At 49.6% G+C, this 24,394-nt stretch overlaps 1 protein-coding gene across 2 annotated transcripts in view; it reads right to left on the bottom strand.

Annotated features, from left to right (window-relative positions):
* Nucleotides 1-24,394, bottom strand: part of MYO5B (myosin VB) — a 332,497-nt gene that overhangs the window by 98,894 nt on the left and 209,209 nt on the right. For both annotated transcript variants that reach the window (XM_072828573.1, XM_072828572.1), the window contains exons 8-12: nt 23,168-23,275; nt 19,230-19,339; nt 12,948-13,213; nt 3,362-3,443; nt 2,703-2,843 (exon numbers count right to left, since the gene is read on the bottom strand). In XM_072828573.1, the coding sequence (XP_072684674.1) occupies nt 2,703-2,843; nt 3,362-3,443; nt 12,948-13,213; nt 19,230-19,339; nt 23,168-23,275 (707 nt within the window). The remainder of the gene's footprint in view (nt 1-2,702; nt 2,844-3,361; nt 3,444-12,947; nt 13,214-19,229; nt 19,340-23,167; nt 23,276-24,394) is intronic.

The raw sequence follows: 24,394 nt of genomic DNA on the forward strand, positions 1-24,394 counted from the left end.
CTCTCTATCGCCTGGAGCACTTAGACCTGGGGTTTCAAGTGCTCCTCAAGCAGGTGCTCACCTTGCCCGCCCTGCTCCACCTTCACCTACAGCCACCCTGAGTTTCAACACATCCACCTGGAGTAGCACAGCCCCTGCGGCACCAGCCTGACCAGCAGGGAATCCAAGCTCTGCCCACACATGCCCCTTCCCAGAGCCTCCACACAGTGGCCACCCCATCCCCCGGTTCTGTTCAGCAGTCACTCTGTGGCCCTTGGACCCTCCACCAGCCTCCCCAGGACCCAGAGCACCAGGCCTGCCCACAGCCCCTCCAGCCGCAACCCACCATCCGGGCCCAGCTACTCAGCAATCCCGTCCCTGTTCATCCTCACAGCCCATGGGTACTTCCTGGGGTCTCAGGGCCCACAGGGGGCGGGAGTTTGCAGCAGATGCCGTCTTGGGCTGAAATCACCTCTTTCATGAGCCTAATGCAGACAGAAGCCTCCATGGACATGAAGATGAGGCTCATCTGCATGCAGTTAGCTTTTCTAAAGTGAAGCCAACTCCAATGGGGATGCCCCAGGAGGCTTGCCCCCAGCAGAAGGCAGCACTGGGAACACCCAAGGCTGCAAAGCATGGGGCTCCGGCAACGTCACCCACCCAACTGTTGGAAATGGTTTGCAGCTTGGGCCTCCCCATGACCACTGTGCTTCTCTGCCGAGGCCCCACCTGCCCCTGCCTACTCCCAGCCCCACCATGCAGTCTCCCCTCGCTGCCTGGCCCTCCAGCCTCCACACAGCAGACTGAGGTCCCTGCACCTGCATTCCTACCCATCTGACTTGACTTCTCGGGACACGTTCCCTTGGGGAGTGGCACCTCTCAGCCTCTCAAACCATAAGCCCAAGTAAACCCACCCCAAGCAATCCTGGATCATCTAAGGCAGAATAAATCATTAAACATCAATTAGGCAGCTGCCTGCATTGGGGTGGGGTGGGGAGAACCTTCATCCTGAAGCATCAGGTGGTTTCTAGAAAGTGTGTGTACACAAGGAGGAGATCCTACACTCCGGGGCTCAACATCACGGTGTTTCAACGAAGAGTGATGTGGAGCAGTCCAAGAGGAACCACCTGCTTCACGTGCACCTCAGAGCCTCTTCACCTTCATCACTGGGGAGGGGACAGGAGAGCTGGATCCTGGGGCGCAAGGCTAGCTCAGAGGCCTGGGGTGGACACAGGACATGGGGTCGCCTTCAGGCTTGGGATGTGGGATGGGAGGAGGTGGTTACTGACAGGAGCACATACAACAGTGGGAGACAGGAACAGGGTCCCTCTGAGCCATCAACAGGAGCAGCTGGCAGGGTATGCTGAATCCAGGGAGTGAGTGAGTGGTGAACACAGGGTAGGGGTGCCTGGGGGGCAGGGAGGACACTCAAGAGTTAGGGCCATGACTTTGGTCATTTAGCCAGTGGCACTCCAGGCAGGGACAGGGTCCTACCACCTGTACTGCTACCGCAGAGGCTGAACAAGCCTCTGCACACCTGCCACACTGAGGAACAGGCCCGACCTGGAGGGACTCAGGCAAAGCCCACAGCATTGAAGAAATGCTAAACTCATCAAGAATGAAGGCGCACACGCTGTGGATTTCAGCACATTTCCCTTTACCTTCTTTCTACAGTTCGATTTCCACTTCTTTTCCTGATCAAAGACAATGGATGTAGGAGCACCCTCCTGGAGGAGAAAACCACCTCCTCTAACCACCAAGCCACACTCACCCCTTTACAGGCAGGATGTGAGAGGCCACAGAGACAGGCAACTGAGTCTTTTCCTTTCAATAGCAACAGTCCTGTGATTTCTACACCTTTCTGACAAGGGCTTCCACTGTTGGAGGAATACAACTGCCCTCTTATCTCATCAGCAACCACCAAACTGGGCAAAATTCTGAAGGTCATTAGATCCAATCCCTACTAGTTCCCAGAGTAGGAAACCAAAGGCCCAAGAAGTTAGGTGATCAATGAAACACAGATCTGATGGGGCCCCTGGGGGGCTCAGTGACTGAGTGTCTGCCTTTGGTTCAGGTTGTGATCCTGGAGTACCAGGATCGAGTCCCACATCGGGCTCCCTGCAAGGAGACTGCTTCTCCCTCTGCCTGTGTCTCTGCCTCTCTCTGCATCTCTCATGAAAAAATAAATAAAATCTTTTAAAAATAAATAGAAATAAATCCCAGATTCTCCTGCCCCACATTTCCAAGGCTGCCTGGCTCTCCCCACACTGGCAATCCAGGACAGTCCTGTCCTACAAAATAGAATCCATAAACACCTAGATGGGGGAATCTACGGACGTCATCTGCCCCCAAGCCGTGCAGCTCAATCCCACATAATGCATGTGGCATGACAAACACGCCCCTGGGCTGTTGACCCACACCCTCTGGGGAGCCCGTCTAGATGTTGGGGTCTCTGTCTTAGCACCTAGGATATCCAGCTTGCCCCATCCACACAACCATGTTGTGCCAATCCACACCATCCAGTCTCTGCCTAGAGAGGTACACATTCACCAACAGTTACCTTCTAGCATGTGGAAAGGATGCCATAGTGTCTCTCAGCCAACAAAAGGTAGGCTAATTAATTGTAAATGAAATTCCAGATTTGAGACCTCACACGTTCCTTTGCAACATGGTTGCCCCTGCCCCCCCCCCAACCCTGGGGCATGACTGATACAATGCTTTACCTTACACTCTTCATCCAGCAGGTCCAAGATGCCTAGCTTTGCTTCTATGAGGTCAATACAGGGCTGGTTATCATAAAAGTCAATCAAGGTCCAAGGGATCTCCTCCTTCATATATTCCTCTTGCTCTAGTTTGAATACATGCTAGGATAAGAGGTGAAAGGTCAAAGTTAGTGAACTGCAGGCACATCCTGATGTTCATCACTCCTGAGGTTCAACCACATGAGCCTGGAGTCCTAGAGAAGGGTGTCCACCCATGAGAAAGGGTGGGTATGGGCACTAAGTCACAGGCAGAACTGCAGAAAAAGAGAGCTCAGTTAGGTGATCCCCATCCCCGTGTGGACACGTCTCTAGAATATTCTAGTAATCAACTGGCTTGCAATCGGGCAAATACCCCAGAAGCCCAGGATGAAAAGGTGTGGGAGTCATAGCCAAGGGGAGGTTCACTGACCCTCTCAGCCCAGCCACCCCACTCAGACATCCTCCCCAGCAGCAGGTAATGCCTTCCTAAAGCCAGGGCACCCTCTATAAACTCCGAGAAGGTTAGGGCTGAGCTAGAGCCTGCTGACCCCGGATGGAAGAGAGGTCCCTCAGCTGCTGCTTCCAGGGAGGGAGGAGTTCCCCCCCCACCCCCCTCACACGTTCCGGGAGCCAGGTCCTACCGAGTTGAACTGCTGCTGCAGCTTCTCGTTCGCATAGTTGATACAGAACTGCTCAAAGCTGTTGACCTCAAATGTCTCAAACCTGCAGAAGGGAGAGAGGACAAGGGTATTCCTCTTACCAAATGAACCTCTGAGACTTTCAACAAGGTCACTCTCATCTCCTCTCCCCCCCAACCAGCTCCATCCTCAACCCCAGCACAGATGTCCCTCATGAGCCAGGGAGGGGTACACTCTGCGCAGAGAGGGTACCTTTTCCTAGTCATGCACAGGGCCCGCGCAGGCTGGCAATATGCCTCCCCACAACATAAATGAATCACAATCCAACCAATCTCCTATTATAGGCCATTTTAGCTCTTTCCCTGACGTTTAGCTGCTCCGAATGCTATAGCAAACAAACATACAGCTCTGAATTCACGATTCTCTGTAGGACGCTATCACCCTAGCAGAATCACTCTATCAGAATATAGCCTCTTAAAGGTAGAAGAAAATTAACTTCCAGAGAGGTGGAACCGTTTTCTGTTATCACCCCACACCCATCCCAGCCTCCACAGATCTGTTTGTCCTAATACTGGGTAAGGTGTTTTGTTTTTCTAAATCTTTTTCATGAAGTTCACGTTCACAATTTTTTTTTAATTCACACACAATTAAATGACAACCAGATGTGCAGCTCAGAAATCAGCAAGAGGGTAGAGAACAACTGATTTGGGGGAAAGTGTGCAAGACCACAGGCAGGAAGACAGTAAGGCAGTTATTACTGCAGTAAGAATCCCAGGAAGACCAAGCAAGGCAGGATGTAAGTTGGTGGTGACCGAGTCATGGAGAGGACCAAAACACACTAGGGGAGGGGAAGATGAGACGGCGTCAAGGAGTCACGGGAGCATGAAGGCAAGATTCACCCACACAGCTGGATGGACGTGGTAAAGTTCACCAGGTCAGATGATTTACAAGTGAGTGGGGCCACCTTGTACACTGGGCAATGTCATCATGTTGAGGCAGTGGAGGGGCAGAAACGCAGGAGGAAGGGGAGTCTTTTTTTCCCTCACGCCACTGGCTGAATGAGCACCTGACCCAGCGCTCAGCCCCAACAGCTTCATGAGCTCTCACTTGTGCCCACAGCAATTCTCTTCTATAAGTGCAAGAAGCTAAGGTTCGGGGAGACTACACAATCTGTTCCAAATCAGAGTCAGTATGTGGAAGAGCCAGTCTGTGAACCCAGACAGTAATTTCTGGGGCCACATTCTTAATTTAAGAAAAGTGTCATTAAGAAAAGGAGGAAAAGACTGGGAAAGAGCAGCAGACAAGGCTACTTCCCCATACAGCAGCAGGAATATCAACAAAGGACCCGGGGCTGGGGGGTGCATAGGCTTCAATCTCCCCCTAACCCTAAATTTTTATCCTGTCATTCTTCAGTACAGACAACTAAATTTTCTCAATCTTAGATAAAATTATGCTCATCTTCCCCAATAGGTCCTCCCTAATTACCAGTCCCAAGTAAAGATGTTGGAGCTGCAGGCTGATGGTGTTGGACAGGTAGCCCTCAATACAGAACAAATGCATCAGACAACCAAAAGGACTATGTCAGTGCCCAGAAGACATCAGGCCTCCCCTACCTCTCATGCCCACCTTCCCCCCACCCCCCACCCCCATCAAGGTAGACGACCTGGGGATGTGGAGAGTCATTTTGAGATCAAAGGAGTCGACTGGAGACACCATACTAAAAAACAGCCTCTGGTCATGCCCACATAGGAGAAATAATTGTAAGTTAATAAAAAAAGATAAAAGATGCAAAGTCCAGGCAGGAGCTGCACTCTAGGCCATGCAGGAGGGGGGAATAGTGCCTGCCAGTTATCATCCTACATTGGGTCCCCAGTCCCGGTGATGGTCCTATACATGGAGTTATGTCCTTTAGATACTCATTTCCTCCCCCATCTCCACCTTACCCCAAAATACGATGCTGACACCAGCAAACCCCCAGAAGAAACTTAATAGCGAGTGGGTATACTTTCAAGGCTGGGCTGAGCTTCCCAGATAGAGGATTTAAGTATCTCTCTCGCTTGTCATTTTTTAAAGGTTTATGTTGGTAGCACTCCACCAAGAACATTCTCATTAATTTGAGATGGCCTAAAATTAGCTCATAATATCCCTATTTCTAAGATATGATCTGGTGACAATTCCTCTGCCATCTAGTGTAATTACTACAATGCCCACTGAAGGGCCAGGGATGAAGGAGGGGTTTGGGTGGCCTGGAAAACATAGAGAAGATAACAGACCTCAAAAGGCACAGCCAGGGAGATAGAATTCTATTATAGAGAAGTGGCCCTATCTCTAGTAATTCTCCCCATCAACAGAGATGATATTTTAAAACAAACACAATGGATCAATTTATAGTTCACAATTTTAAACTGTCACAAAGAAATTTATGTACTGGAGGGAATTGGGTTTTTCTTGTCAAATCAACGCTGAGAATGTTTAGACCAAAATCCTTGGGTGGGAGGAAGGTCAAAACACAGAGTAAAACTTGATGCTGAGACCCAAGACCTGTATTCGTGGTATATTCACTTTCCTCCTATCCCCCCAAACGTAGAAAAGCACAGAATTTCCTTCTTTATCCTTCCACTCCAATCTCAGGGTATGTTAAGGAGCACAAGTGTCTCTAAAAAATAAGGTAGTGTCTGTTAGAAAGTGAAACTGCAATGAAAAGAGGTCAACCAGGCCTCTGAGTTAATTATTAACCTCCACAAACCTCTCACCAGTCTCACCAGAGCAGAGGCCAAGCAAGGCTTTGAAGGCGGGGAAACAGATCTTCCCCTGGAGCATGGCTCAGAGGAACCCAACTTCTTAGCTCAGTCTCGCCTCTTTTACCAAGACTACACTCTACCTTTCCACCAAAGGTCAAATGACAAGATATGGGTGGCAGGTTGGATAGAGAGGGTAGGCTCCCAGCGAATGATGGTTAAAGTCAGACAAGTCTCGTCAAAGTCCCTTTTCCTCCTGAAGTCCACGAAACCTCACGAGGGCATCTTGTGTGGTCTGTTCACGAGGCAAACCCTTCCAATCTCCTTACTAAATAATCCTGGGATGCTGGAGGCACCCTAGAATGGCAGGACTTGAACCCTGCTCCTGTGCTTCTCTGGGCCTGGATGCCCTCATGCAGGACCTGGCCTTCAGAGAGAGCACAGTCCTCTTCCAGAGGGCCTAAGTCCATTTCCTTAATGGTGTGCTCCAGTTCCTGGCTCCTCTTTGTCCTGGGAACCCTGGCATGAGACAGAAAAATACCCACCATCCAGAAATCCTCCCCCAGCCCATCAGGCATCTGTTTCAAGAACTGCAAGGGCTGCCAAAGAGCTATCAGGAGGATCACGGAAACCCGGTACACAAAACCTCCCACGGAACAGAGATTTGATGTGTTATAGGACTTTAACAGCAGGTGAGCTCACAGGTGTGATGGACAGAAAGAACTGGGACTTTATCTGAACTTTAAGAGTATATGTGGGTATCTGGCTCCCACCACTCTCCCAGGAGCTATGTCAGAAAAATTCTGGAAGGTTGAGATGGACTTCAGGGCAATCTGAGTTCCACGGCTTTCCCAGGAGTGAGTTCCCTGGCTCTCCCAGAATCGCTCAGAAATCCCAGGGCGAACCCAATAGGTTCAGAGATCTGCTGGATCTGAGAATACAGAGGCCAGCCATGCATGTTTGCCCTGAAGAAGACATGAGCAGGGATCATCCGGGCTACCCAAGTTCACAGGCACACTGTTCACAGGCTGGAAGGTAAATGTCACTGACTTCCCTCCTCTCCGTTCACCACAAAAACCTTTTCATACTGGTCAAAGAGGAGAGCTGGGTAGTCTTCTCTGAATAACTAAATTGGAGCTGTAAAAATAAATCTATTTTGGAGTGTGAGACCAAGAAAACCAAATAATTTCCACTAAAATGAAGGCAAATAGTGGGCCTGAGAAGTTTACTTAAAACGTATCATTAAAGGCAACCTATGTAATAGTAGGAAATAGCTGCAAATCCTGTTTCTGTTAAGGAGTTAATATTCTGTTCAGGAGTTAATATACAAAGAACTCTTAAAATTCAACAAAAAGCAAATAAGTCCAAAAAATGTGTCAAGGACTTCAACATTTCTCTAAAGAGGATGCATGGTCAAGAAGCATGTGAAAAATGATCAACCCTGATCATTAGAGGAACACAAATCCAAACCACAATGAGAGATTACCTCATTCCTATTAGGATAGCTACGACCAGAAAAAAACAAAATCCCCACAAGAGGTGTTGTCAAGGATGTGCACCCCCGTGCCCTGTTGCTAGGAATGCGAAACGGTGCAGTCACTATGGACACCAGTCTGCAGGTTCCTCAAAAACTTAAGAAGAATCCCACAATCCCATTTCGGGGTGTATGTTGAAAAGGATTAAAAGAAGAAGTATTTGCACAGTCTTGTTGATTGTTGCATTGTTCATCGCAGCCCAGAGGTCAAAGAAACACAAACACCCGTGTGCAGAGGAGTGGGTAAGACGTTGGAGCATTACTCAGCATTCAAAATGGAAAGAAATTCAGTCACAGGATACAGCGTGGATGAGCCTTGAGGATGTGGTGCTAAGTGACACAAGCCGGTCACAGAAAGACAAATGTGATAGGATTTCACCATGTAGGTATCCAGGCACTTCCACGGTGGAGGATGGTGGCTGCCAGGGGCCGGTGGGAGGGGAGTGGGGGTGCTCTGCAGGTAGAGAGTCTCAGTTCTCCAACACGATGAGTTCTGGGTCCTGCCGCACAACACCACGGTCACCACGGTATACTTCCTACTGCTGGGGTGCTAAGTTCTGTGTTAGGAGCTTGTCTAGCTACAGTTTAAAAAAAGATTATGAAAAAGGAAACCTATCGTTAAAAAGCCCTGACTAGAGTTGGATGCAGTTTAAGGCCAGGAACCACTACAAGACACAGGAAATAACGTGAGGGCTGAGGACAGAGAATCCCAGCAAACCTCGCTCCCTGCCTCCTGGGGCCTGCCCGTGCCTCCCTCCCCCCTGCTTCTCCACATCAGGCGCCAACCTGCACCCCATCATGCGCCCTGTGTCCCATGAGCCAACTGGCCACAGCCAAAGCCCCTGCCACCGTGGCAGGTCCAAGGCTCAAGTCACAGACAAATGAACACCTTTTCCCCAAATTGAAGCCATCTATCTCTTGCCTCGAGGAGCCAGAGGAATGAAGGATGATGATTACCATTCATCAAGCCTGGCAGGCAAATGTTGGTTAATATAACATGAAAAGGAAACCCGGCCTCTGTCCTATTAACTTCCATCCCCTGCCCGGTGAGAAACGCCCGCAGGCAGCATCATAGATCCTTGGTCGAGGAGGAGAGCTGGTCCCAGGCTGGCCAAGTTACTCGACGGGTGTGGCTCGCTTTGCACTTTTCGGGGGTCTGAGGTTGGGGAGCACATTGTAGGGGATCCATCCTCCTGCCAGGACACGGTGTCGGGACACAGGACAGCCTGGGGCACTGGCCTCTCAGCAGGGCTCACTGTAGTTGCAGTGGAAGCAGCCATGCCCCATGTCACGTGTTATTTAGGGGTTCGCAGCATTCTCGACCGCCGACTGCCCGTCAGAACATCATCCTAAGGGGAGACACGGACGCAGACTGCTGGTCCACGCGCTGTTTGCTTACGTACAAGGAAGTGAGTATCCGCCCTGGCTGCTGATTCTGCAGCAACATTTCAAACAATCACAGAAAATTCTGGGGTGGCTCACCCACCCTGCAGAACTCTTTTCAGTTGTTTCTAGAAGGAGCTGGCTTGACTGGTGAGACAAACTCCCTGAATAGGGGCTGGAGTTCATCTTGGGACAGTTAACCCACCAATTACTAATTATTGTCTGATTGTCAGGGACAGGCTGGCAATTCCACCCTCATTTGCTGGCTCAGAGCATTTGCAACCTGATTAAGAGCGAGGTGGGACCCCCCCCCCCCCCTGCCGGGTGGCTCAGTAGTTGAGCATCTGCCTTCAGCTCAGGGCAAGATCCTGGAGACCCAGGATTAAGTCCCACATCCGGCTCCCTGCATGGAGCCTGCTTCTCCCTCTGCCTGTGTCTCTACCTCTCTCTCTCCGTGTCTCTCATGAATAAACTCAGAAAAAAAAAATTTTTTTTTTTAAAAGAGGGAGGTAATTCCTTATTCCTTTCTTCTTAATGAATGGGGTTTAATGTATTCAGAAGCACATCCCCACCATCCTTCCCATTCTTTCTCGCTTCCACATGCCACCCTTTTTGCTCACAGATGACAAGAAATACAACAATCAAAAACTTCAGGGTCATCCCAAGGGCATATTCTGATGTACCAAATATCCCCGTCCGAGGGCTGAGAAACAGGGAGACCATGGAGAGATGGTCTCCCTCCAGTGTTTGGTGGTCAGGGATTTTGGGTAGAAAAATAAAAAAAAATAAAAATAATAAAAAAAAATAGTGCTGGAGTTTTCTGACACCATGGAGGATGAACCACTCCCTCGAATCCCTTCCCAGAGTTACATAGCGTCAACGTAGGAATCAGTTGGGAACGGGGGTTGGGGCGGGGGTTGGATAAGACAAGTGGAAGAATATCAAGTGTGACGTCTGTCCCAGATAAAGGAGCGACAGCCACAATAAGAAAAAGATCTGGTGGTTTTCTGGAAGGTGCCTCAAGTCCAAAAGAAAGGAGACAAAGATACCAGGATCACAAAAGGGGCAGGACAACAAATAGCTCAACGCAAGGTCAGCACAGACTTCCACCAAACATTGTCATTTTCTTCCAGATGAAGAAATGTCGTCACTGACCCAACAGATCAGAAACGGTACCTCTAGGTCCAAGTGACTTGCTTTCCGTGGTGAGGATTTTGGTCTTAACCTCCTAAGAGCTCATTACTTACCCACTGGCCAGAAAACAGAGCCTAGGCCAGTGCAAATGTATACAGCAATTTCTCGACTCCAACTGTTGAGGAGCATGCTCACGCACAATCAGGGCAAGTCTCTAAGTGCTTTCTTGGCAGCAGATGGCCCAAGCCCACCTGTTAACCCAGAACCTACCCCATATCTCACTGTCCATCCTGACTTCTGCCTATAAGGCCTGAATGAGTCACTGCATTGAGCACATGGAGAATGTGCCATTCGACCTCTGCCAGAGAACTGTGCAGTGCTCTGCAAATAGGACCACTTTGTGGTAAAGTCTGAAAAGGGAAATTAGATCCTAAGAAAGAACAAGGATTTAAAAAAAGAGGAGACCACATTGTGTGTATGAAGGAAGCACAGATGGTGGGAGACTCCTCAAGTCTGCTCATCCGTGGCCCCACAGTGGGACACTGCCCTCACTAGAGAGCTGTCGGCTGGCCTCAGAGGAAGCCAGGGCCGCTCCACGAGGAGAGGCCACACACAGGGCAGGGCTCTCAGGATCCCTACCTCACTACAGCCAAGTCTACCCAAACCACAGGCCAGCCCTCACTGAGATCCCTCTCTTCCCTCTGGGCAGCAACAGGACCTGAGAGGGAACAGACTCAACCAGGAAAAGCAAATGGCAAATATAAACACAAAATGCCAGCTTGCATGACATCTCCAGACCCCACAGCACGATCCCCCCACCCATGAGCAGAGCCTTTCAGCGCGGATGCCCAGGAAGAGGCACCCCAAGAAGCCACGGTGTCCTGAGGGCGGAAGGGAGGTGTTGGTGATCGGCAGAGGTGAGGACCAATTAGCAGCTCGGAAGTCATGGAACCTTCCGTGCTACTCACAGCAGTGAGCCTACCTGTTAGGTTTCCCTGATCAGAAACTCAATTAGCTTCTTGCCCGGGTACATTAAGGGAATCGGGTCAAAGGCTGCAGCTTGAGTTTCTCTGGGTCTTACTGCAGAAGGGAACACTACAGGTCAGTTTTGAGGGGAACCCAAAACCCTGAAAATACTTGCAACAGAACAACAGAATTACGGCCCACCAGGAGCATGTCCCAGGGTACACATGCTGTTTTCCGCTCCCTGCAGAACCACCAGGGGGCTCAGCACAAAGGAGGCCATCAACTGGCCTGAGCACAGTTACCCGGGTACAGCCCTGAAGCTTCCCGGAGAAGATGCAGCCTCCCACTTCTGGCCCTTGGGTGATGCTCCACTGTGTGCTCACCTGCTAGGAGGTTCCTCCTTCACACTCGCTTTCTCCTACTGTCTCGACAATACTCCTGTTCCCACAGGTGCCTCCTCCACCTCCCCTTTTTTACTCCTTCCCTTTGAAAGCTCCAGTTCGAACCCTACCTTCCACAGCAAGCTTTCCCTGACGGTGCCAACAAGCTTGCCCTCTCTGGCCTCAAGACTCATCTGACACTAAGTGCCCAAGTCCTCAAACAGACTCTGCTATAATTTCTTCTGTTGCCTTTTGTATTACAGAGCTCGTGTGTGTGACTTAATTCTTCAGCAGGAGGCCTTTGCAATGCCAGAAATCAAGTTTCCTTCTTCTGTGTCCTCCACACCATGCACCATGGGTTTGATCTGAAACCCAAGAGTGAGTGAGAGCAGAGACGTAACTAGGATGCCTTATCTTTGCACAGGGAGGTGGCGCCTTCTAGGAGATCCTCTCCACTAGAGTCTCAGCATAAGGTAGGTCCCAGCTCACCATCCCACTAGCAGTAGTTTCCACTAGAGCACCCTATTCTTATGACTCTGTACTTCCATGGCTCTGAGTTTCTATTTTAAGACAGAAGCCATGACTTCTATGATATAAAGGCCCAGGAGGACTCAATCTATTATTAGCTTAAAGAGGGCAAGACATTGATCGTAAAGGATTGTAAGGGAGGTTGCAAACCAGGAGACCTATTTCAAAAAAACTCTATAAGGATCTAGAAAGAACCTCAGAGAGACGGTGGCTCAACACTTCATTTTAGGCTACAGAAACAAAAGACCAGAAAGCGACTATGATCTGTGGAGAGTCATCCACCGAGCTGGTGACAGCAGTGAGTTAGAACCCCTGTCTCTTGACACCTAGTCAGGTCGACTTACTGTTGTGCCATGCTGCCTCTCTCCGTAAAATATGCTATTATAAATAACAGTTCTTGCCATTAGGCTATTATTCTGAAAAGAAGAGAAGCCTCAAACATGGCCACACATGTCTTACAGCACTGGACAAAATCATGGTATTACAATAATCATCTTGATGGGTAATATGGTGAGTGGAGTCAAATGGTAGATTTGAACAAAACAGCTGAGACACAAAGCCTGAAATTGAGTTCAGAGCAGCTCCGGGCCAATGCTAGGCAAGACCCTTCCTTCTCCAGGCTTGCTTCCCAGGTGGAAAGAAGGGTGCATAGAGGGCTCCTCAATGGAGGAGCTACTGGGGTTCTGATGGGAGCCATTCTCCTCTGGAACTTCCATATTGTATGACACCTCATGTCCCTTCCTCAGGCCACTAGATTCCCGTAGAGACCCCAATCCCTGTGACAACCATATAACGGTCCCACAGTTCACACTCTGGTTGAGAGGAGGGGAGCTTGGGAAGCTCGCCAAGGCACCTGCCAGCTCTGAAATGCTAGCAGGGAGACACAACTATCAGGTGGCATGAAAGGAGGCTGAGCGCAGGCCTACCCGTATATGTCCAGGACACCGATGAAGGAGTGTTGCTTGAGAGGGGTGTACAGGGCCTTGTTGATGTGCTCTACAATCCAGCTGAACAGCTGGGCATAGATGTGCTTGGCCAGGGCGTTGCGTGCATTGACCACCTGCTGCAGGGACATAGTCTTGACATAGGTCTCTGAGGTGGTGACCAGCTTGCGATGGCAGAGCCAGTGCTCCATCTGACTGTGCTCCACCCCCAGCAGGCGGCAGAAGCTGTTCAAGTGTTCATCCTGGGGCTGGAAGAGACACGGGAGATGGTCTGAGGCAGGGAGCAGAGGGCAAGCCCACCACCGTACCCTCCCCTAGGGGCAGGAGCCCACCCAGCACCCCGGAATCGCAACATCCCCAGGGCAGCTCTGGAAGGTTCTCACACTCACGCACCACATGGAGGGGTAAACTTATCATACCACATTATCGGGGCTTTAAAAAACAAATGCTTCCCAACTTTTCCTATGCCGCCTCCACTGCCAGCTGGTGGCTAAGGCACAGGCTGGAGAGGTTTCCCTGAGTGAAGGGAGCAGGGTGAGAATGGACAACTTAGAGATGGATAAATCCATGAAGAGTAAGGGGCCAGAAGGCAGCAATAATCGTACAAATCACACATGCAGAATCAATCCGTGTACAGTTCCCACCTGCAGGGTCCCACATGCAGGGCTTAGCCCACAGCCCAGGAAGTCCTTCCACACGAGCGTTACCCTTGACCAGCAATCAGTCTAACAGCTGTATGTTTGTTTGCTTTTTTTAAAATTTTTATTTATTTAAGATAGTCACACACACAGAGAGAGAGAGAGAGGCAGAGACACAGGCAGAGGGAGAAGCAGGCTCAATGCACCGGGAGCCCGACGTGGGACTTGATCCCGGGTCTCCAGGATCGCGCCCTGGGCCAAAGGCAGGCACTAAACCGCTGCGCCACCCAGGGATCCCCTGTATGTTTGGTTTTTTTAAAAAAAGATTTCAACAAGAGCAAGAGTGCAAGAGTGCCAGCAGCTGGGAGGGCAGAGAGAGAGAGAAGCAGGCTCTCCACACGGGGCTCAATCCCAAGACATGAATCCCAGGATCATGACCTGAGCCAAGGGCAGATGCCCAACCAACTGAGCCACCCAGGAGCCCCCAGCTGTAGGCTGTGAAATGAGCTCAGAACCGAGCCAAGCAAACATCCTTCCCATGCTGATGCCGCAGTGTTGGAAGCTTTGACTTTCTTGCTCCTCGGCCTCAGTGACATTAAGGAGCATATAGTTAGTGTCACATTCTTGAAGCCCCTGCTGCTTGGGGAAAGCAGCCAATCGATATGAAAAGCTAGGACCAACAGCAAGGATACAGAACAGACCTGGACTTGAGAAAAGCCACTTGGAACATTCTAGCTGGCACCACCACCCACCCTCCAGAGCTGGAGGGACAGCTAGGAATCCTTCCAGCGAAGCCCCTTCTCTGGGGAGGTAAGCAGCACTGTCCCAGGGAGGTCCCTGGGCACCTTCTGCTCAGTGGATCTGAGCTCCACCCTCAGCTCCTGCCATCTGCTTCTTGGGTCCCTGGTAAGCACATCACCCACAAGTCTTGTCTCCATTTAACCCACACGTGTAAGCCAGATACTCCTTGTTAGTTGTTCAGGGCACCCCACCAAAACTCCGTCCTTCACTCCCTCACCTACCCCCCCCTCGAAAGCAGGGAACCCCACCACCAGCCTGTCACACTGCTTATTAACTCTCAGGCAACAGGGGACTATTTAGAACATGATGTGCCTTAAATGCTTGGCCCTAAATTGCTTGTGGGACTCATTTTCTGATGAGGCCGTCTTGTAGGGTTTAAATGAGAGCATAAACGTTCTAGGAAAATTAACGCACATAACTACCATTTCCCCTTTAACGCCACTCCCCAGGCTTTTTTATAGATATTTAAAATCCATCTACCCGAAACAAATATAATTACAACATAACAGAATGTCAGAGTAGGAAAGAACCTCCCAGCAAGGCCAGGGTTCTTCCACAGTGTGGTCTGTGGAGCCATAGTTAGGAAGCACGTTAATTGGCCTTACCTAACAAAAGGGGCACTTGACGACCCAGGTTAGACCTGACTGAGCTGGTTTGTTCACGGGCCCTGAAAGCACCAAGAGGCATATTGTATGCAGCATTTCCTGAACTTCACTGACCAAAGAACCCTTACCTTCTTAAGAAATTGCCTAGGGCTGTGGTTCCCAGGAAAATTTGTGGGAATCATCATTCTAACCCAACCCCACTTATTTTTCAGAGGAAGAAAATGAGAAAGAGCGAGGCAGCTCTGACAGAGGCCCAGAGCTCCTATTTTAGCTGGGGGAAGACATTCAACTTGGGCTCAGCAGGTGGGGCCACCATAGCCACTTCCTCAGACCCATGGCATTTCGGTCTCTGGGCAGCAGCCAGCACCTGCCTGCTCTTCCCCCAAAGAGAAGTCACGTGTAGTACCGTTAGACATCTGGGGGACTGCTCAGCAGGCAACAGCTGCAGAGATGACAAGAGTCCAACCTCTTAGTCTGACCCACTTCTAAGAAATTCTTAGTTGCAGCTGGATTCCTGACACGTAGGGGGCCTGCTGGCCACAAACATGACCGCTCAAGGCCTGCTCCCAGTACCCTCTGCTCCCTGGCACCTCCCAGGTGAACATGGTGGAGACAGGACCCCAAGTCCTGGAATTGGTGATCACCTCAGGACAGGATCCCACCTGCTGCGAGGGCTGCGGCTTGCCCCCACCCCCCTTTCCTCCTCCCGACTGTTGATTGAAGAAGGTGCTGAGACTGATTTAACACCATACAATTACATTTAAGCTTAATTAAATGATGCTAAATCCATTAAGAATAGCCAGAATGGTAGGTAGATTAGGTTTTGTGGGCCTGTACTGCCAAATTCTAGAAACAAATTGGCCTCTGGTGTCCAAGTAATTGCACACTGTTGCCTCTCCAAGGTAACTGGCAGAGTCATGGAACACATTTTCATGCTTTAATTAAAAATCCAGACTACCGAGCAGAAGGCATACCGTGCATGGACAGACAGCCTTTCCAGCAGGAGGCCCACTGTCTGCACTGGAGGAATAAACCAAAATCCACTGGAGAAAGACTTTCACTAGTAACCATTTAGTGAGGACTTCTTGCGCACACACCGTGTACCCAGCCCATGCACGGCACTGCCGGGGGCATCAGCCCGGGGATGACACCCTGCTCCAGGCTGGCAGTGACACAGGAAAACCACAGGGCTGGGGTCCGAGGTGGCTCTGCCATGAACGGTCATCACAGTCTCTGTGGGCCTTAGTTTCTCTAACCCTCTGCAGTAACAGGGCTGCCCAGAAGGTCCACTCTGGCTCCAACCAGGGTACCAGGCCAGGGCTCAATCACATGAGCCCGGGGCTCAGGTAGGTCATAGCACCCCCACCCCACAGGTTAGGGAGCAGACTTGGAAAGGTTAACTATCAGTAAGCAGCAGAACCAGGATCTAAACCCGGCCGTCCTGACTCAGCTCTTACACACAAGGAGTTCTCTGCACAGTCTCTAAATAGAAAGCAAGGCGAGATCAGCCTAGACCAAGTTCCTGTGGTCAAAAGCCCAACTTCCTGGGGCACTTGGAGGGCTCAGCCAGGTGAAGTGTCTGCCTTTGGCTCAGGTCATGACCTCGGGGTCCTAGATGTCGAGCCCCGCATCGGGCTCCCTGCTCAGCAGTGAGTCTGCTTTTCCTTCTCCCTCTGCCCTTCCTCCCTGCTTGGGTGCTCTCTTTCAAATAAAATTTTAAACAGGGCAGCCCTGGTGGCCCAGCGGTTTAGTGCTGCCTTCAACCCAAGGTGTGATCCTGGAGTCCCGGGATCGAGTCCCACATCGGGCTCCCTGCATGGAGCCTGCTTCTCCCTCTGCCTGGGTCTCTGCCTTGCTCTGTGTGTCTCTCATGAATAAATAAAATCTTAAAAAAAATAAACTGGGGATCCCTGGGTGGCTCAGCGGTTTAGTACCACCTTTGGCCCAAGGTGTGATCCTGGAGTCCTGGGATCGAGTCTCATATGTTGGACTCCCTGCATGGAGCATGCTTCTCTCTCTGCCTGTGTCTTTACCTCTCTCTCTCTCGCTCTCTCTCTCTCTCTGTTTCTCTCATGAATAAAATCTTTAAAATAAATAAAAATCTTAAAAAAAAAACATAAAAAACAATCTGACTTCCTGTTATCTCAGAGAGAGAGTCCCCGCTGCCCAATTGGTGTCCAAAACCATATGGCTTTCTCCCTCTTCTCCCCAAACCACCACCTGTGATCTCTGTCCTCTCTTCCCCAAGTACGTGCCTTGGTATTCCCACCTTTGTGTAGTCCTTACAGAAACACTCGGTGGTGCCAACGTGTGTCAGGGTTGGAAGAGAGCACACCAGCCCCAGCCCCAGAGTTGAGTGGGGGAAGCCAGCACTGATCAAGCATCGACTCATCAGGCACCCACCTAACATGCTGGGCACCATCTAGCAGCTGCCTTCAGAGACTGTGGAGTCTCACCAGGGGAGAGACATGCAGCCAACCACCCCACAGGAAACATAAAATTACAACCATGCTAAGCACCTCAGAGAACAGGTACAGATGTGGTAAGAATCCATGATGGGGGAGGTGGGACTGGGGGAGGGGCGGGGTGTGGGGTGGGTTGGAAACCAAAGAATATGGGCCACCTTTCCTGTACCTCAAAGACCCAAACCAGGAGTTTCTCAAAGAAAATATTCCTAATGTCACTTGTCCCTATACCAGGACACCTATGGCTGCCCTAAGGAACCAAGGGGCATTTACTGGGGTATGGCTGGGGGTTAGGTACAGACCCTTATGCCTTCCTCACAAGGAGAAAGATATGAGGGCAACTTGTCACTGGCCCAAAGGCCTCAGGGTCAGGGAGTATGCGGCCTCCACTGGAGGGGCACCGAGTCCTCACACTGCCAGGGTCCAGGGCCTGCTTGCACAGCACAGGCTCTCTCACAGCACCGTTGCTGCCAACCTCATTGCCCGCCCACCCAATACACCCCGGCATCATCCATGGCCACCTGACACTGCTTGACTCCAACATTCCCCCCTTTTGCACTGGGCCCAAGCACATGAGCCCCAAAGCTCTCCTGAGGTGGCAGGTTCCACGCCAAAGGTGGCGGCAACCTTGACAGGCCCAGACCCCCCACCACCCCCAAGACCATTTCTCTTTCAGGGAAAATGTATGGGTCAAGGGGGGTGGCCAGATGCCCACTACCATTCAGGTCTTCCTCTCTCTAATGGCAGGACCAGTTTCACCTTCTGATGAGCCTGAACTCCAGGCAAACAGCAGGAGATTAACAAACATTTGTCAATTGAAAAGGCATCAGTTGTGAGTGGGGTGGACACATAGGCCCACATTTGTAGTCTATAGGATTGTCTTCTATCTTTTCCCAGAATCTTGGTTTCTTTTTTTTTCTTTCTTTTTTTTTTTTTTTTTTAAAGAATCTTGGTTTCTAAATTCTAAGTCATCGGGAGTAAGAATTGAACATCGTACCTCCCCAGGACTTAGCCACTCAGGGGCACAAGAAAGGTATTTAATCAACAACTGAAGATTTACCTTTTTAAGGTGAGCATACCAAGGTTGGACCTAGCCTGACACAAATATCCAGGAGCACACCCAGCTGCTATGTATAGGCCTACATGTCTCCAACACCTCCTGCATCCAACCACCTAGAGGTTTCCTATCTAGCACATGACTGGTGCTACACCGGGCACCAGGAAGATAACAGTCACTCTGAGCATTTATAGGGTAATTCACAATCTGCAATGCTGTCACACACAGATGTCTCCATATTCCGCATCGTACTGTCATAATCTTGCCAAGTGAGGTCATCTTTTGTCTACCGGATTATCCTGTAAGACCCTTGAAGACAGTCACCAAATATGGCGTCCAACACGCCTTCATCTCCTTGCTGCATGGACCTCAGTTGGGGACTCAGAAAGTACTCATGGAGTGGTAACACTTTGTAGAATTCCATGGACATCAGAGTACTTGGAAAAGTAATCCACGAGAAAAAGAACTTATTTAACAGCCACTAAACTCCCTGCCCTCGGCGATAGAAATTTGATGGCAGCTGATTTGAAAACGATGTATTCTTTTAAAAAATTATCAGCAAGGGAACAGAAACCATTACTGTTAAGAATAAATAACCTAGGAGCGTCCTCTGAGCACGAGGACACATTTCAGTTGTATAAGACTCTAAGAGCAGAGTCAATTGTGTGTTTTATCTTGGGTGCTCGTGTGCGACTTACTGATACACTACAGGAATCACCATCACGCTCAGCCTGAATCTCCACATTTCCAAGGTGCAGGATAGAAGCAATTATCTTAAAAATGCTTATCTGATGGGACTCTCTCACTCCTGCAAAGAAAAAAAAAAAAAAAAAAAAAAAGAATGAGTGACACTCAGCATCCACGGTAGGATAGAAAGGACATTTTACCCTTTTTTAAAGGACTTAAAAAAAAAAAAAAAAAGGTTTGATTTTCCTTTCTGGACCTAAAGTGATCCAGGCTCCTCACCAGTAATTACCACCACTCACAGTAACAGCTCAGAGGGTGAAGGGGCTCCCTGGACTAGAAGGTAAATATCCTCACTCTGATTGTCCTGATCAAGCCAGGTGGGTTATGCTACTATTTTAACTTCTCCAAGAGCAAAGGAGTGATAACAATCATGCGGACTCATTTTCAACTTCATTTCAACCAAATACTTTATGGATGTTTTCATGAGTTTAACAAGAATGGTCATTTCTCTCTGAACCTAATATCCAGCAAACATCTGTGTCCCACGTCCAGAGTACCAATGGGGGAGGAAGAGGAGGACTTCTGGACAAGCCAGCTCCCCGCCATTGCCAGGCAGGCCCGCACTCCATGCTCTTTGTCAGGTACAGACACACACAACCTAGAACCATCGTGGCAGCAAATGCCTGCTGCCGCATCGACTGGTTATCAAAGACATGGATGATTTCTTAAAGTTTACATGTAGCTTTAAGGCATTATCATTTCTTTCTGCATAACAGAAGATCAGACCTACAGAAAAAGGTTACAGAATAACAGAACACACGTCAACCTACCACTCAGCTTGAGAAATAATGCAGTTGTCTCCCGTATTTCTCTCTGGCTGCAATTATTTTAAAGGCAATGCTTTATACAGGCAAAAAAAAAAAAAAAAAAGTCAGCGACACCCATAAAAAATGGGAGGTGAAGATGGAATATACTAGGACTGAAAACTACCGATCATGTGGACTACACAACCATGAACTGGACTAGCTCTAGACCTAATGATAGACGACTATTATTACTGTGTAAGCTCCATAGGGGCAGGAAGTTACTTTTAAAGTTTTCAATATAAAATTTTAAAATATACAAAAAAAATAGCCATGAGATAATGAACCCCTGTTCTTGCCCTGGCACTTAGGTACTCAGAAACATGAATAATGGTTACAAACTCCAAGTATTCACAAATGTCTGCAGAAATGCATGAGCCATTCAAATAACTGGTTTGGGTCAATTGAAAAAAAATAAATAAATAAAAAACCAGCTGGAAGCCAAAAAATTTAGCATGACTGATAAGACTCAAAAAAGGAAGACAGGTTAAAGCAAGAGGTTGATACCTCAGATGAGATAGGGGACTTGATGCTTGCATACCCACAGACCCACTGGGGAGTAAAGTACAAGGCTTTCAATCAGTGCTCAGAATGTCCTGCACCCAAATAGATCCTATTTAAAGTACTGGTCAGGAAGCTGGTTTGGGACCTTCACAGGAGGGACAGATCACTTTTCTCTCCCCTTCGCTTATTCTTGGGAACAAATGCTCTGTCAGTTTCCAAAGCCTACACCACAGTGTCATGGTAAGAATATAACTAGTAGATAGGAGATACTGACTAACTATTGAGTCCTAACGATAGTTAGGCTTTGTGCACTCTACGGACCAGAAAGTCCCTTCTTGATATACTATTATAACAGGCAGTACCTCACTCTAACAAGCAAAACACCAAAGAGCAAACAATAAAACTGAAGGTATAAAACAGGGGTTGGCAACCGATGACCATGGTGTGTTTTTATCAATAAAGTTTTATTAGAAAGGTCATGCCCATTCATTTTGTCTGTGGCCACCTTCACACTCTAGTGGCTGAGTGGCTGCTTCAAAAACTGCAGGGCGCAGGAAGCCCCAAATATTTAAAATCTTGTCCTTTAAGAAAGAGTTAAAGGGCAGCCCTTGTATTTCAGCGGGTTTAACGCCATCTTCAGTCCAGGGCATGATCCCAGGGACCCAGGATTGAGTCCCACATCGGGCTCCCTGCGTGGAGCCTGCTTCTCCCTCTGCCTGTGTCTCTGCATCTCTCTCTCTCTGTGTGTCTCTATGAATAAATGGATAAAATGTTAAAAAAAAAAAAAGAGTTAAAGTAAAAACGTGGATGTGTTCATTCAAGAGTAAGAAAGAAAGACTTCTCACAACAGATTTTCAAATGCCACTTGCTTGGTGAATGAAAGTATCCAGCCTCCACGGAGCCTCAGAAGAACTTCTTCTTGGATCAGCAGCCTCCAGGCTGCCCCCCGTCAAACCAGGCAGACTGATCCCCTGCTCAGAAAGTCCCCTCCATACCCACTCCCCAGCTGAAGGGTAAAATGACTGTTTCCCCTTTGCCTCCTGGTGGAATGTCCAGCTTGGTCAAAGAGGACCGTCGCGACTCCACAACCCAACAGCAGGAAGGGATCAAGCGTGTCTCTGGTTCTCATCCTCCGCAGTCCGTAGTTTGTGTCATCTTGGTGGCCCAGGAACACCCTTGGACCACACCCTCTCCATGAGCAGTTGCTTCTGGAACCTCCTGGTCCCATCACACCCTGGGACAACTACTGCCTGTGCAGACCAGCAACGGCACACACCCTCTGGCAGGAGTTTTCACCAGTGGGCTTCTTCACCTTGAGGTAACCGCCTGCTCCCAGAAGTGGCTGGAATCTCAGTGAGTCAACAATTACTTTATCAGCAGCTCTTCCTTGTGCCTTTGCACCTGCTACTTCTTGGCCCTCAAGTTCTTACACCCCTTTTAATCATCATCAACCACTGCTCTAGTTAAGTTACATCTTTTGTTGGAACAACCAGTGAGGTTTGTCATTATTTCATGAGCACAAAAGATAAAGTCAGTCTACCTACCGATTAACCAGAGGAGTGAAAAGCACTCAGACTTCAGCACGTGAAAGTTTGGGTCCTACCCACAGAGAGATCAGGGCATGTCCTGCTGGGCCAGGTGTTACTTGGACATTAGCTAAGAATGCCCAGATTCCCACCAAAGAACCTGAGAAATGTGGCTCTGGAGTAGTCAGGTGACTCAGAAGCCAACCATCTACCTCTGTCAGAGAAGAGGCTGTGCAGGGGCCACCCTGAGCCACTTTGTGAGTCTCACGCTGACCCCCCCAAGCTTTGTTTTTCTGGCTGCAGATCCCAGAGACTCACTCATTCAACTTCTCAGTTATGGCAGGCTTGCCTTTCCCTTCACCACTTATGGCTCCTCTTCCTCAAAAATGGCAAGAGAGGGCGACTGGGTGTCTCAGGCCGTTAAGCGTCTGCCTTCAGCTCAGGTCATGACCCCAGGTCCTGGGATCGAGTCCTGAATTGGGCTCCCTGCTCAGTGGGGAGCTTGCTCCTCTTCCCCCTTACTCTGCCTTCCCCCCTGCTCGTGTGCACCTGCTGTCTCAAAATCTTTTTTAAAAAATAGCAGAAGAAAGGTCTTTTCTCTCCCCCTATTATCCTTTAGGTCCAGAAGGGCAGAGAGATGTCCGAGAACTCCACATTATGCTCTATACAGAAAGAGCCATAAGGGAGAGGCCACCGTATACGTGAGCGCACTACCAGACCTTTACCGCCGGCTTCCATTTGGATCCCAGGACTGTGGTACGTGGGTGGGTTTGGTTCTAAAGACACGATCTTTCTGTTGGAACACGTGACCTCTAGACCCAGACCACAGCATGAGGAGATAGGGCTCTTTCTCATTTTACTTCAAGGGCCTGAGGAAGTAGAAAGCGTCACTTTGCAGCACCCGAGAGCTGCGATGGAGTGACAACTGGATGACATTCACCAAGGGCAACTGGGATTCCATGAGCTTCCACAGGCTGGCAAAGTGGGACATCGTCATGCTCCTCTACTCTCCGTAAAGTCAACGTCCAGGCCTTTCCCCAGCAGGAAGCTGCTTACCCAGCAACGTGAAGGCTTGTCGTGTCTTCTCAAAGTCCTCAGCATCGTCTATGCCCTCGATGCGTATGTCTCCTCCCTGTGAGGTGTAGAAGAAGTCCTCGGCACATGCTGCAGGAGACACGGAGGAAAGGCATCAGGCATGGGACAGAGGTCCCGTCCTGCTTTATACCCCATGTGTCCCCGCAGACCACATCCCATGAGGATCTCGACTCCCAGGCCAAGATCTTATTCCCAACTGGATGTGCAACCCTTACAAACCATCATGTTCATCGACCGTGGCAGATGGAAAGCAAACTGGCTCAGGAAACCCTGAACCCTACACTGAGCAGAGAGAAGGCGCTGTTGTGTTGGTATAAAACCAGTATGTGAAGAACACGTGAAGGGGGAAACATCACAGGCAGCTCCATTTACAGGACTCACCAAAGACCTGCTTTTTAAGAAGGATCTGAGGAGCACCTGGCTGGTGTGGTGGGTTAAGCACCTGATGCTAGGTTTTGGCTCAGGTTGTGATCTCGGGGTCGTGAGATTGAGCTCTGTGTCCGGCTCTGTGCTCAGGGTGGAGAGCTTGACTCGCATGCTCTCTCTCTGCCCCACTGTTCCCTGTGCTTGGTCTATCCCTAAATCTTTTTTTTTTTTTTTTTAAGGATCTGATATACAGTGAGGGACATGCCCAGCCTAGAACTGCAGACTTCCACACCTGTTGTCGACAACCTGAGTCTGACCACCTCACCTGACAGAGCAGAGGCATGGACACGCCCAAGGGGATGGGGTTTTTTTGCTCATTTGTTTTACCAAGTTGGGGTACCCCCCCCCAGTTCTTCGGCACGTGAACAGACCCAAGTTGAGACCCTCACATGTTGGCTCTCACCTCCAGCTTGATTCCTCTCAGGCTCCGCTAACGGCCTGAGGGGCAGCAGGCAGCGAGGGGCCCAGGCTCTGCCCGCGAGTCTAGGGCCAACCTCAGCAGAGGGCCAAACAACACAACGAGCCCAGGGTGGCATCACAGGACAGCTGTGGATGCCGGCATTTAGGGCAACGATACACCCAACCAGAACTACCCCCAAAAAATCACATTTTCCATGAGGCACGGGACCTCTGTGTAACACAACCTGGCCCAGTGTTTGGAATCTCTAACTGGACCACGTCTGATTTCGACCAGATACCAAAGCCGGACGCTGGCGGCTGCTGTGCTATTTCTGTCAAGACAGTAGCAACAGCTCCCCAGAG

The sequence above is a fragment of the Canis lupus genome, chromosome 6, assembly GCF_048164855.1.
Source record: "Canis lupus baileyi chromosome 6, mCanLup2.hap1, whole genome shotgun sequence".
Classification (NCBI taxonomy): Eukaryota; Metazoa; Chordata; class Mammalia; order Carnivora; family Canidae; genus Canis; species Canis lupus.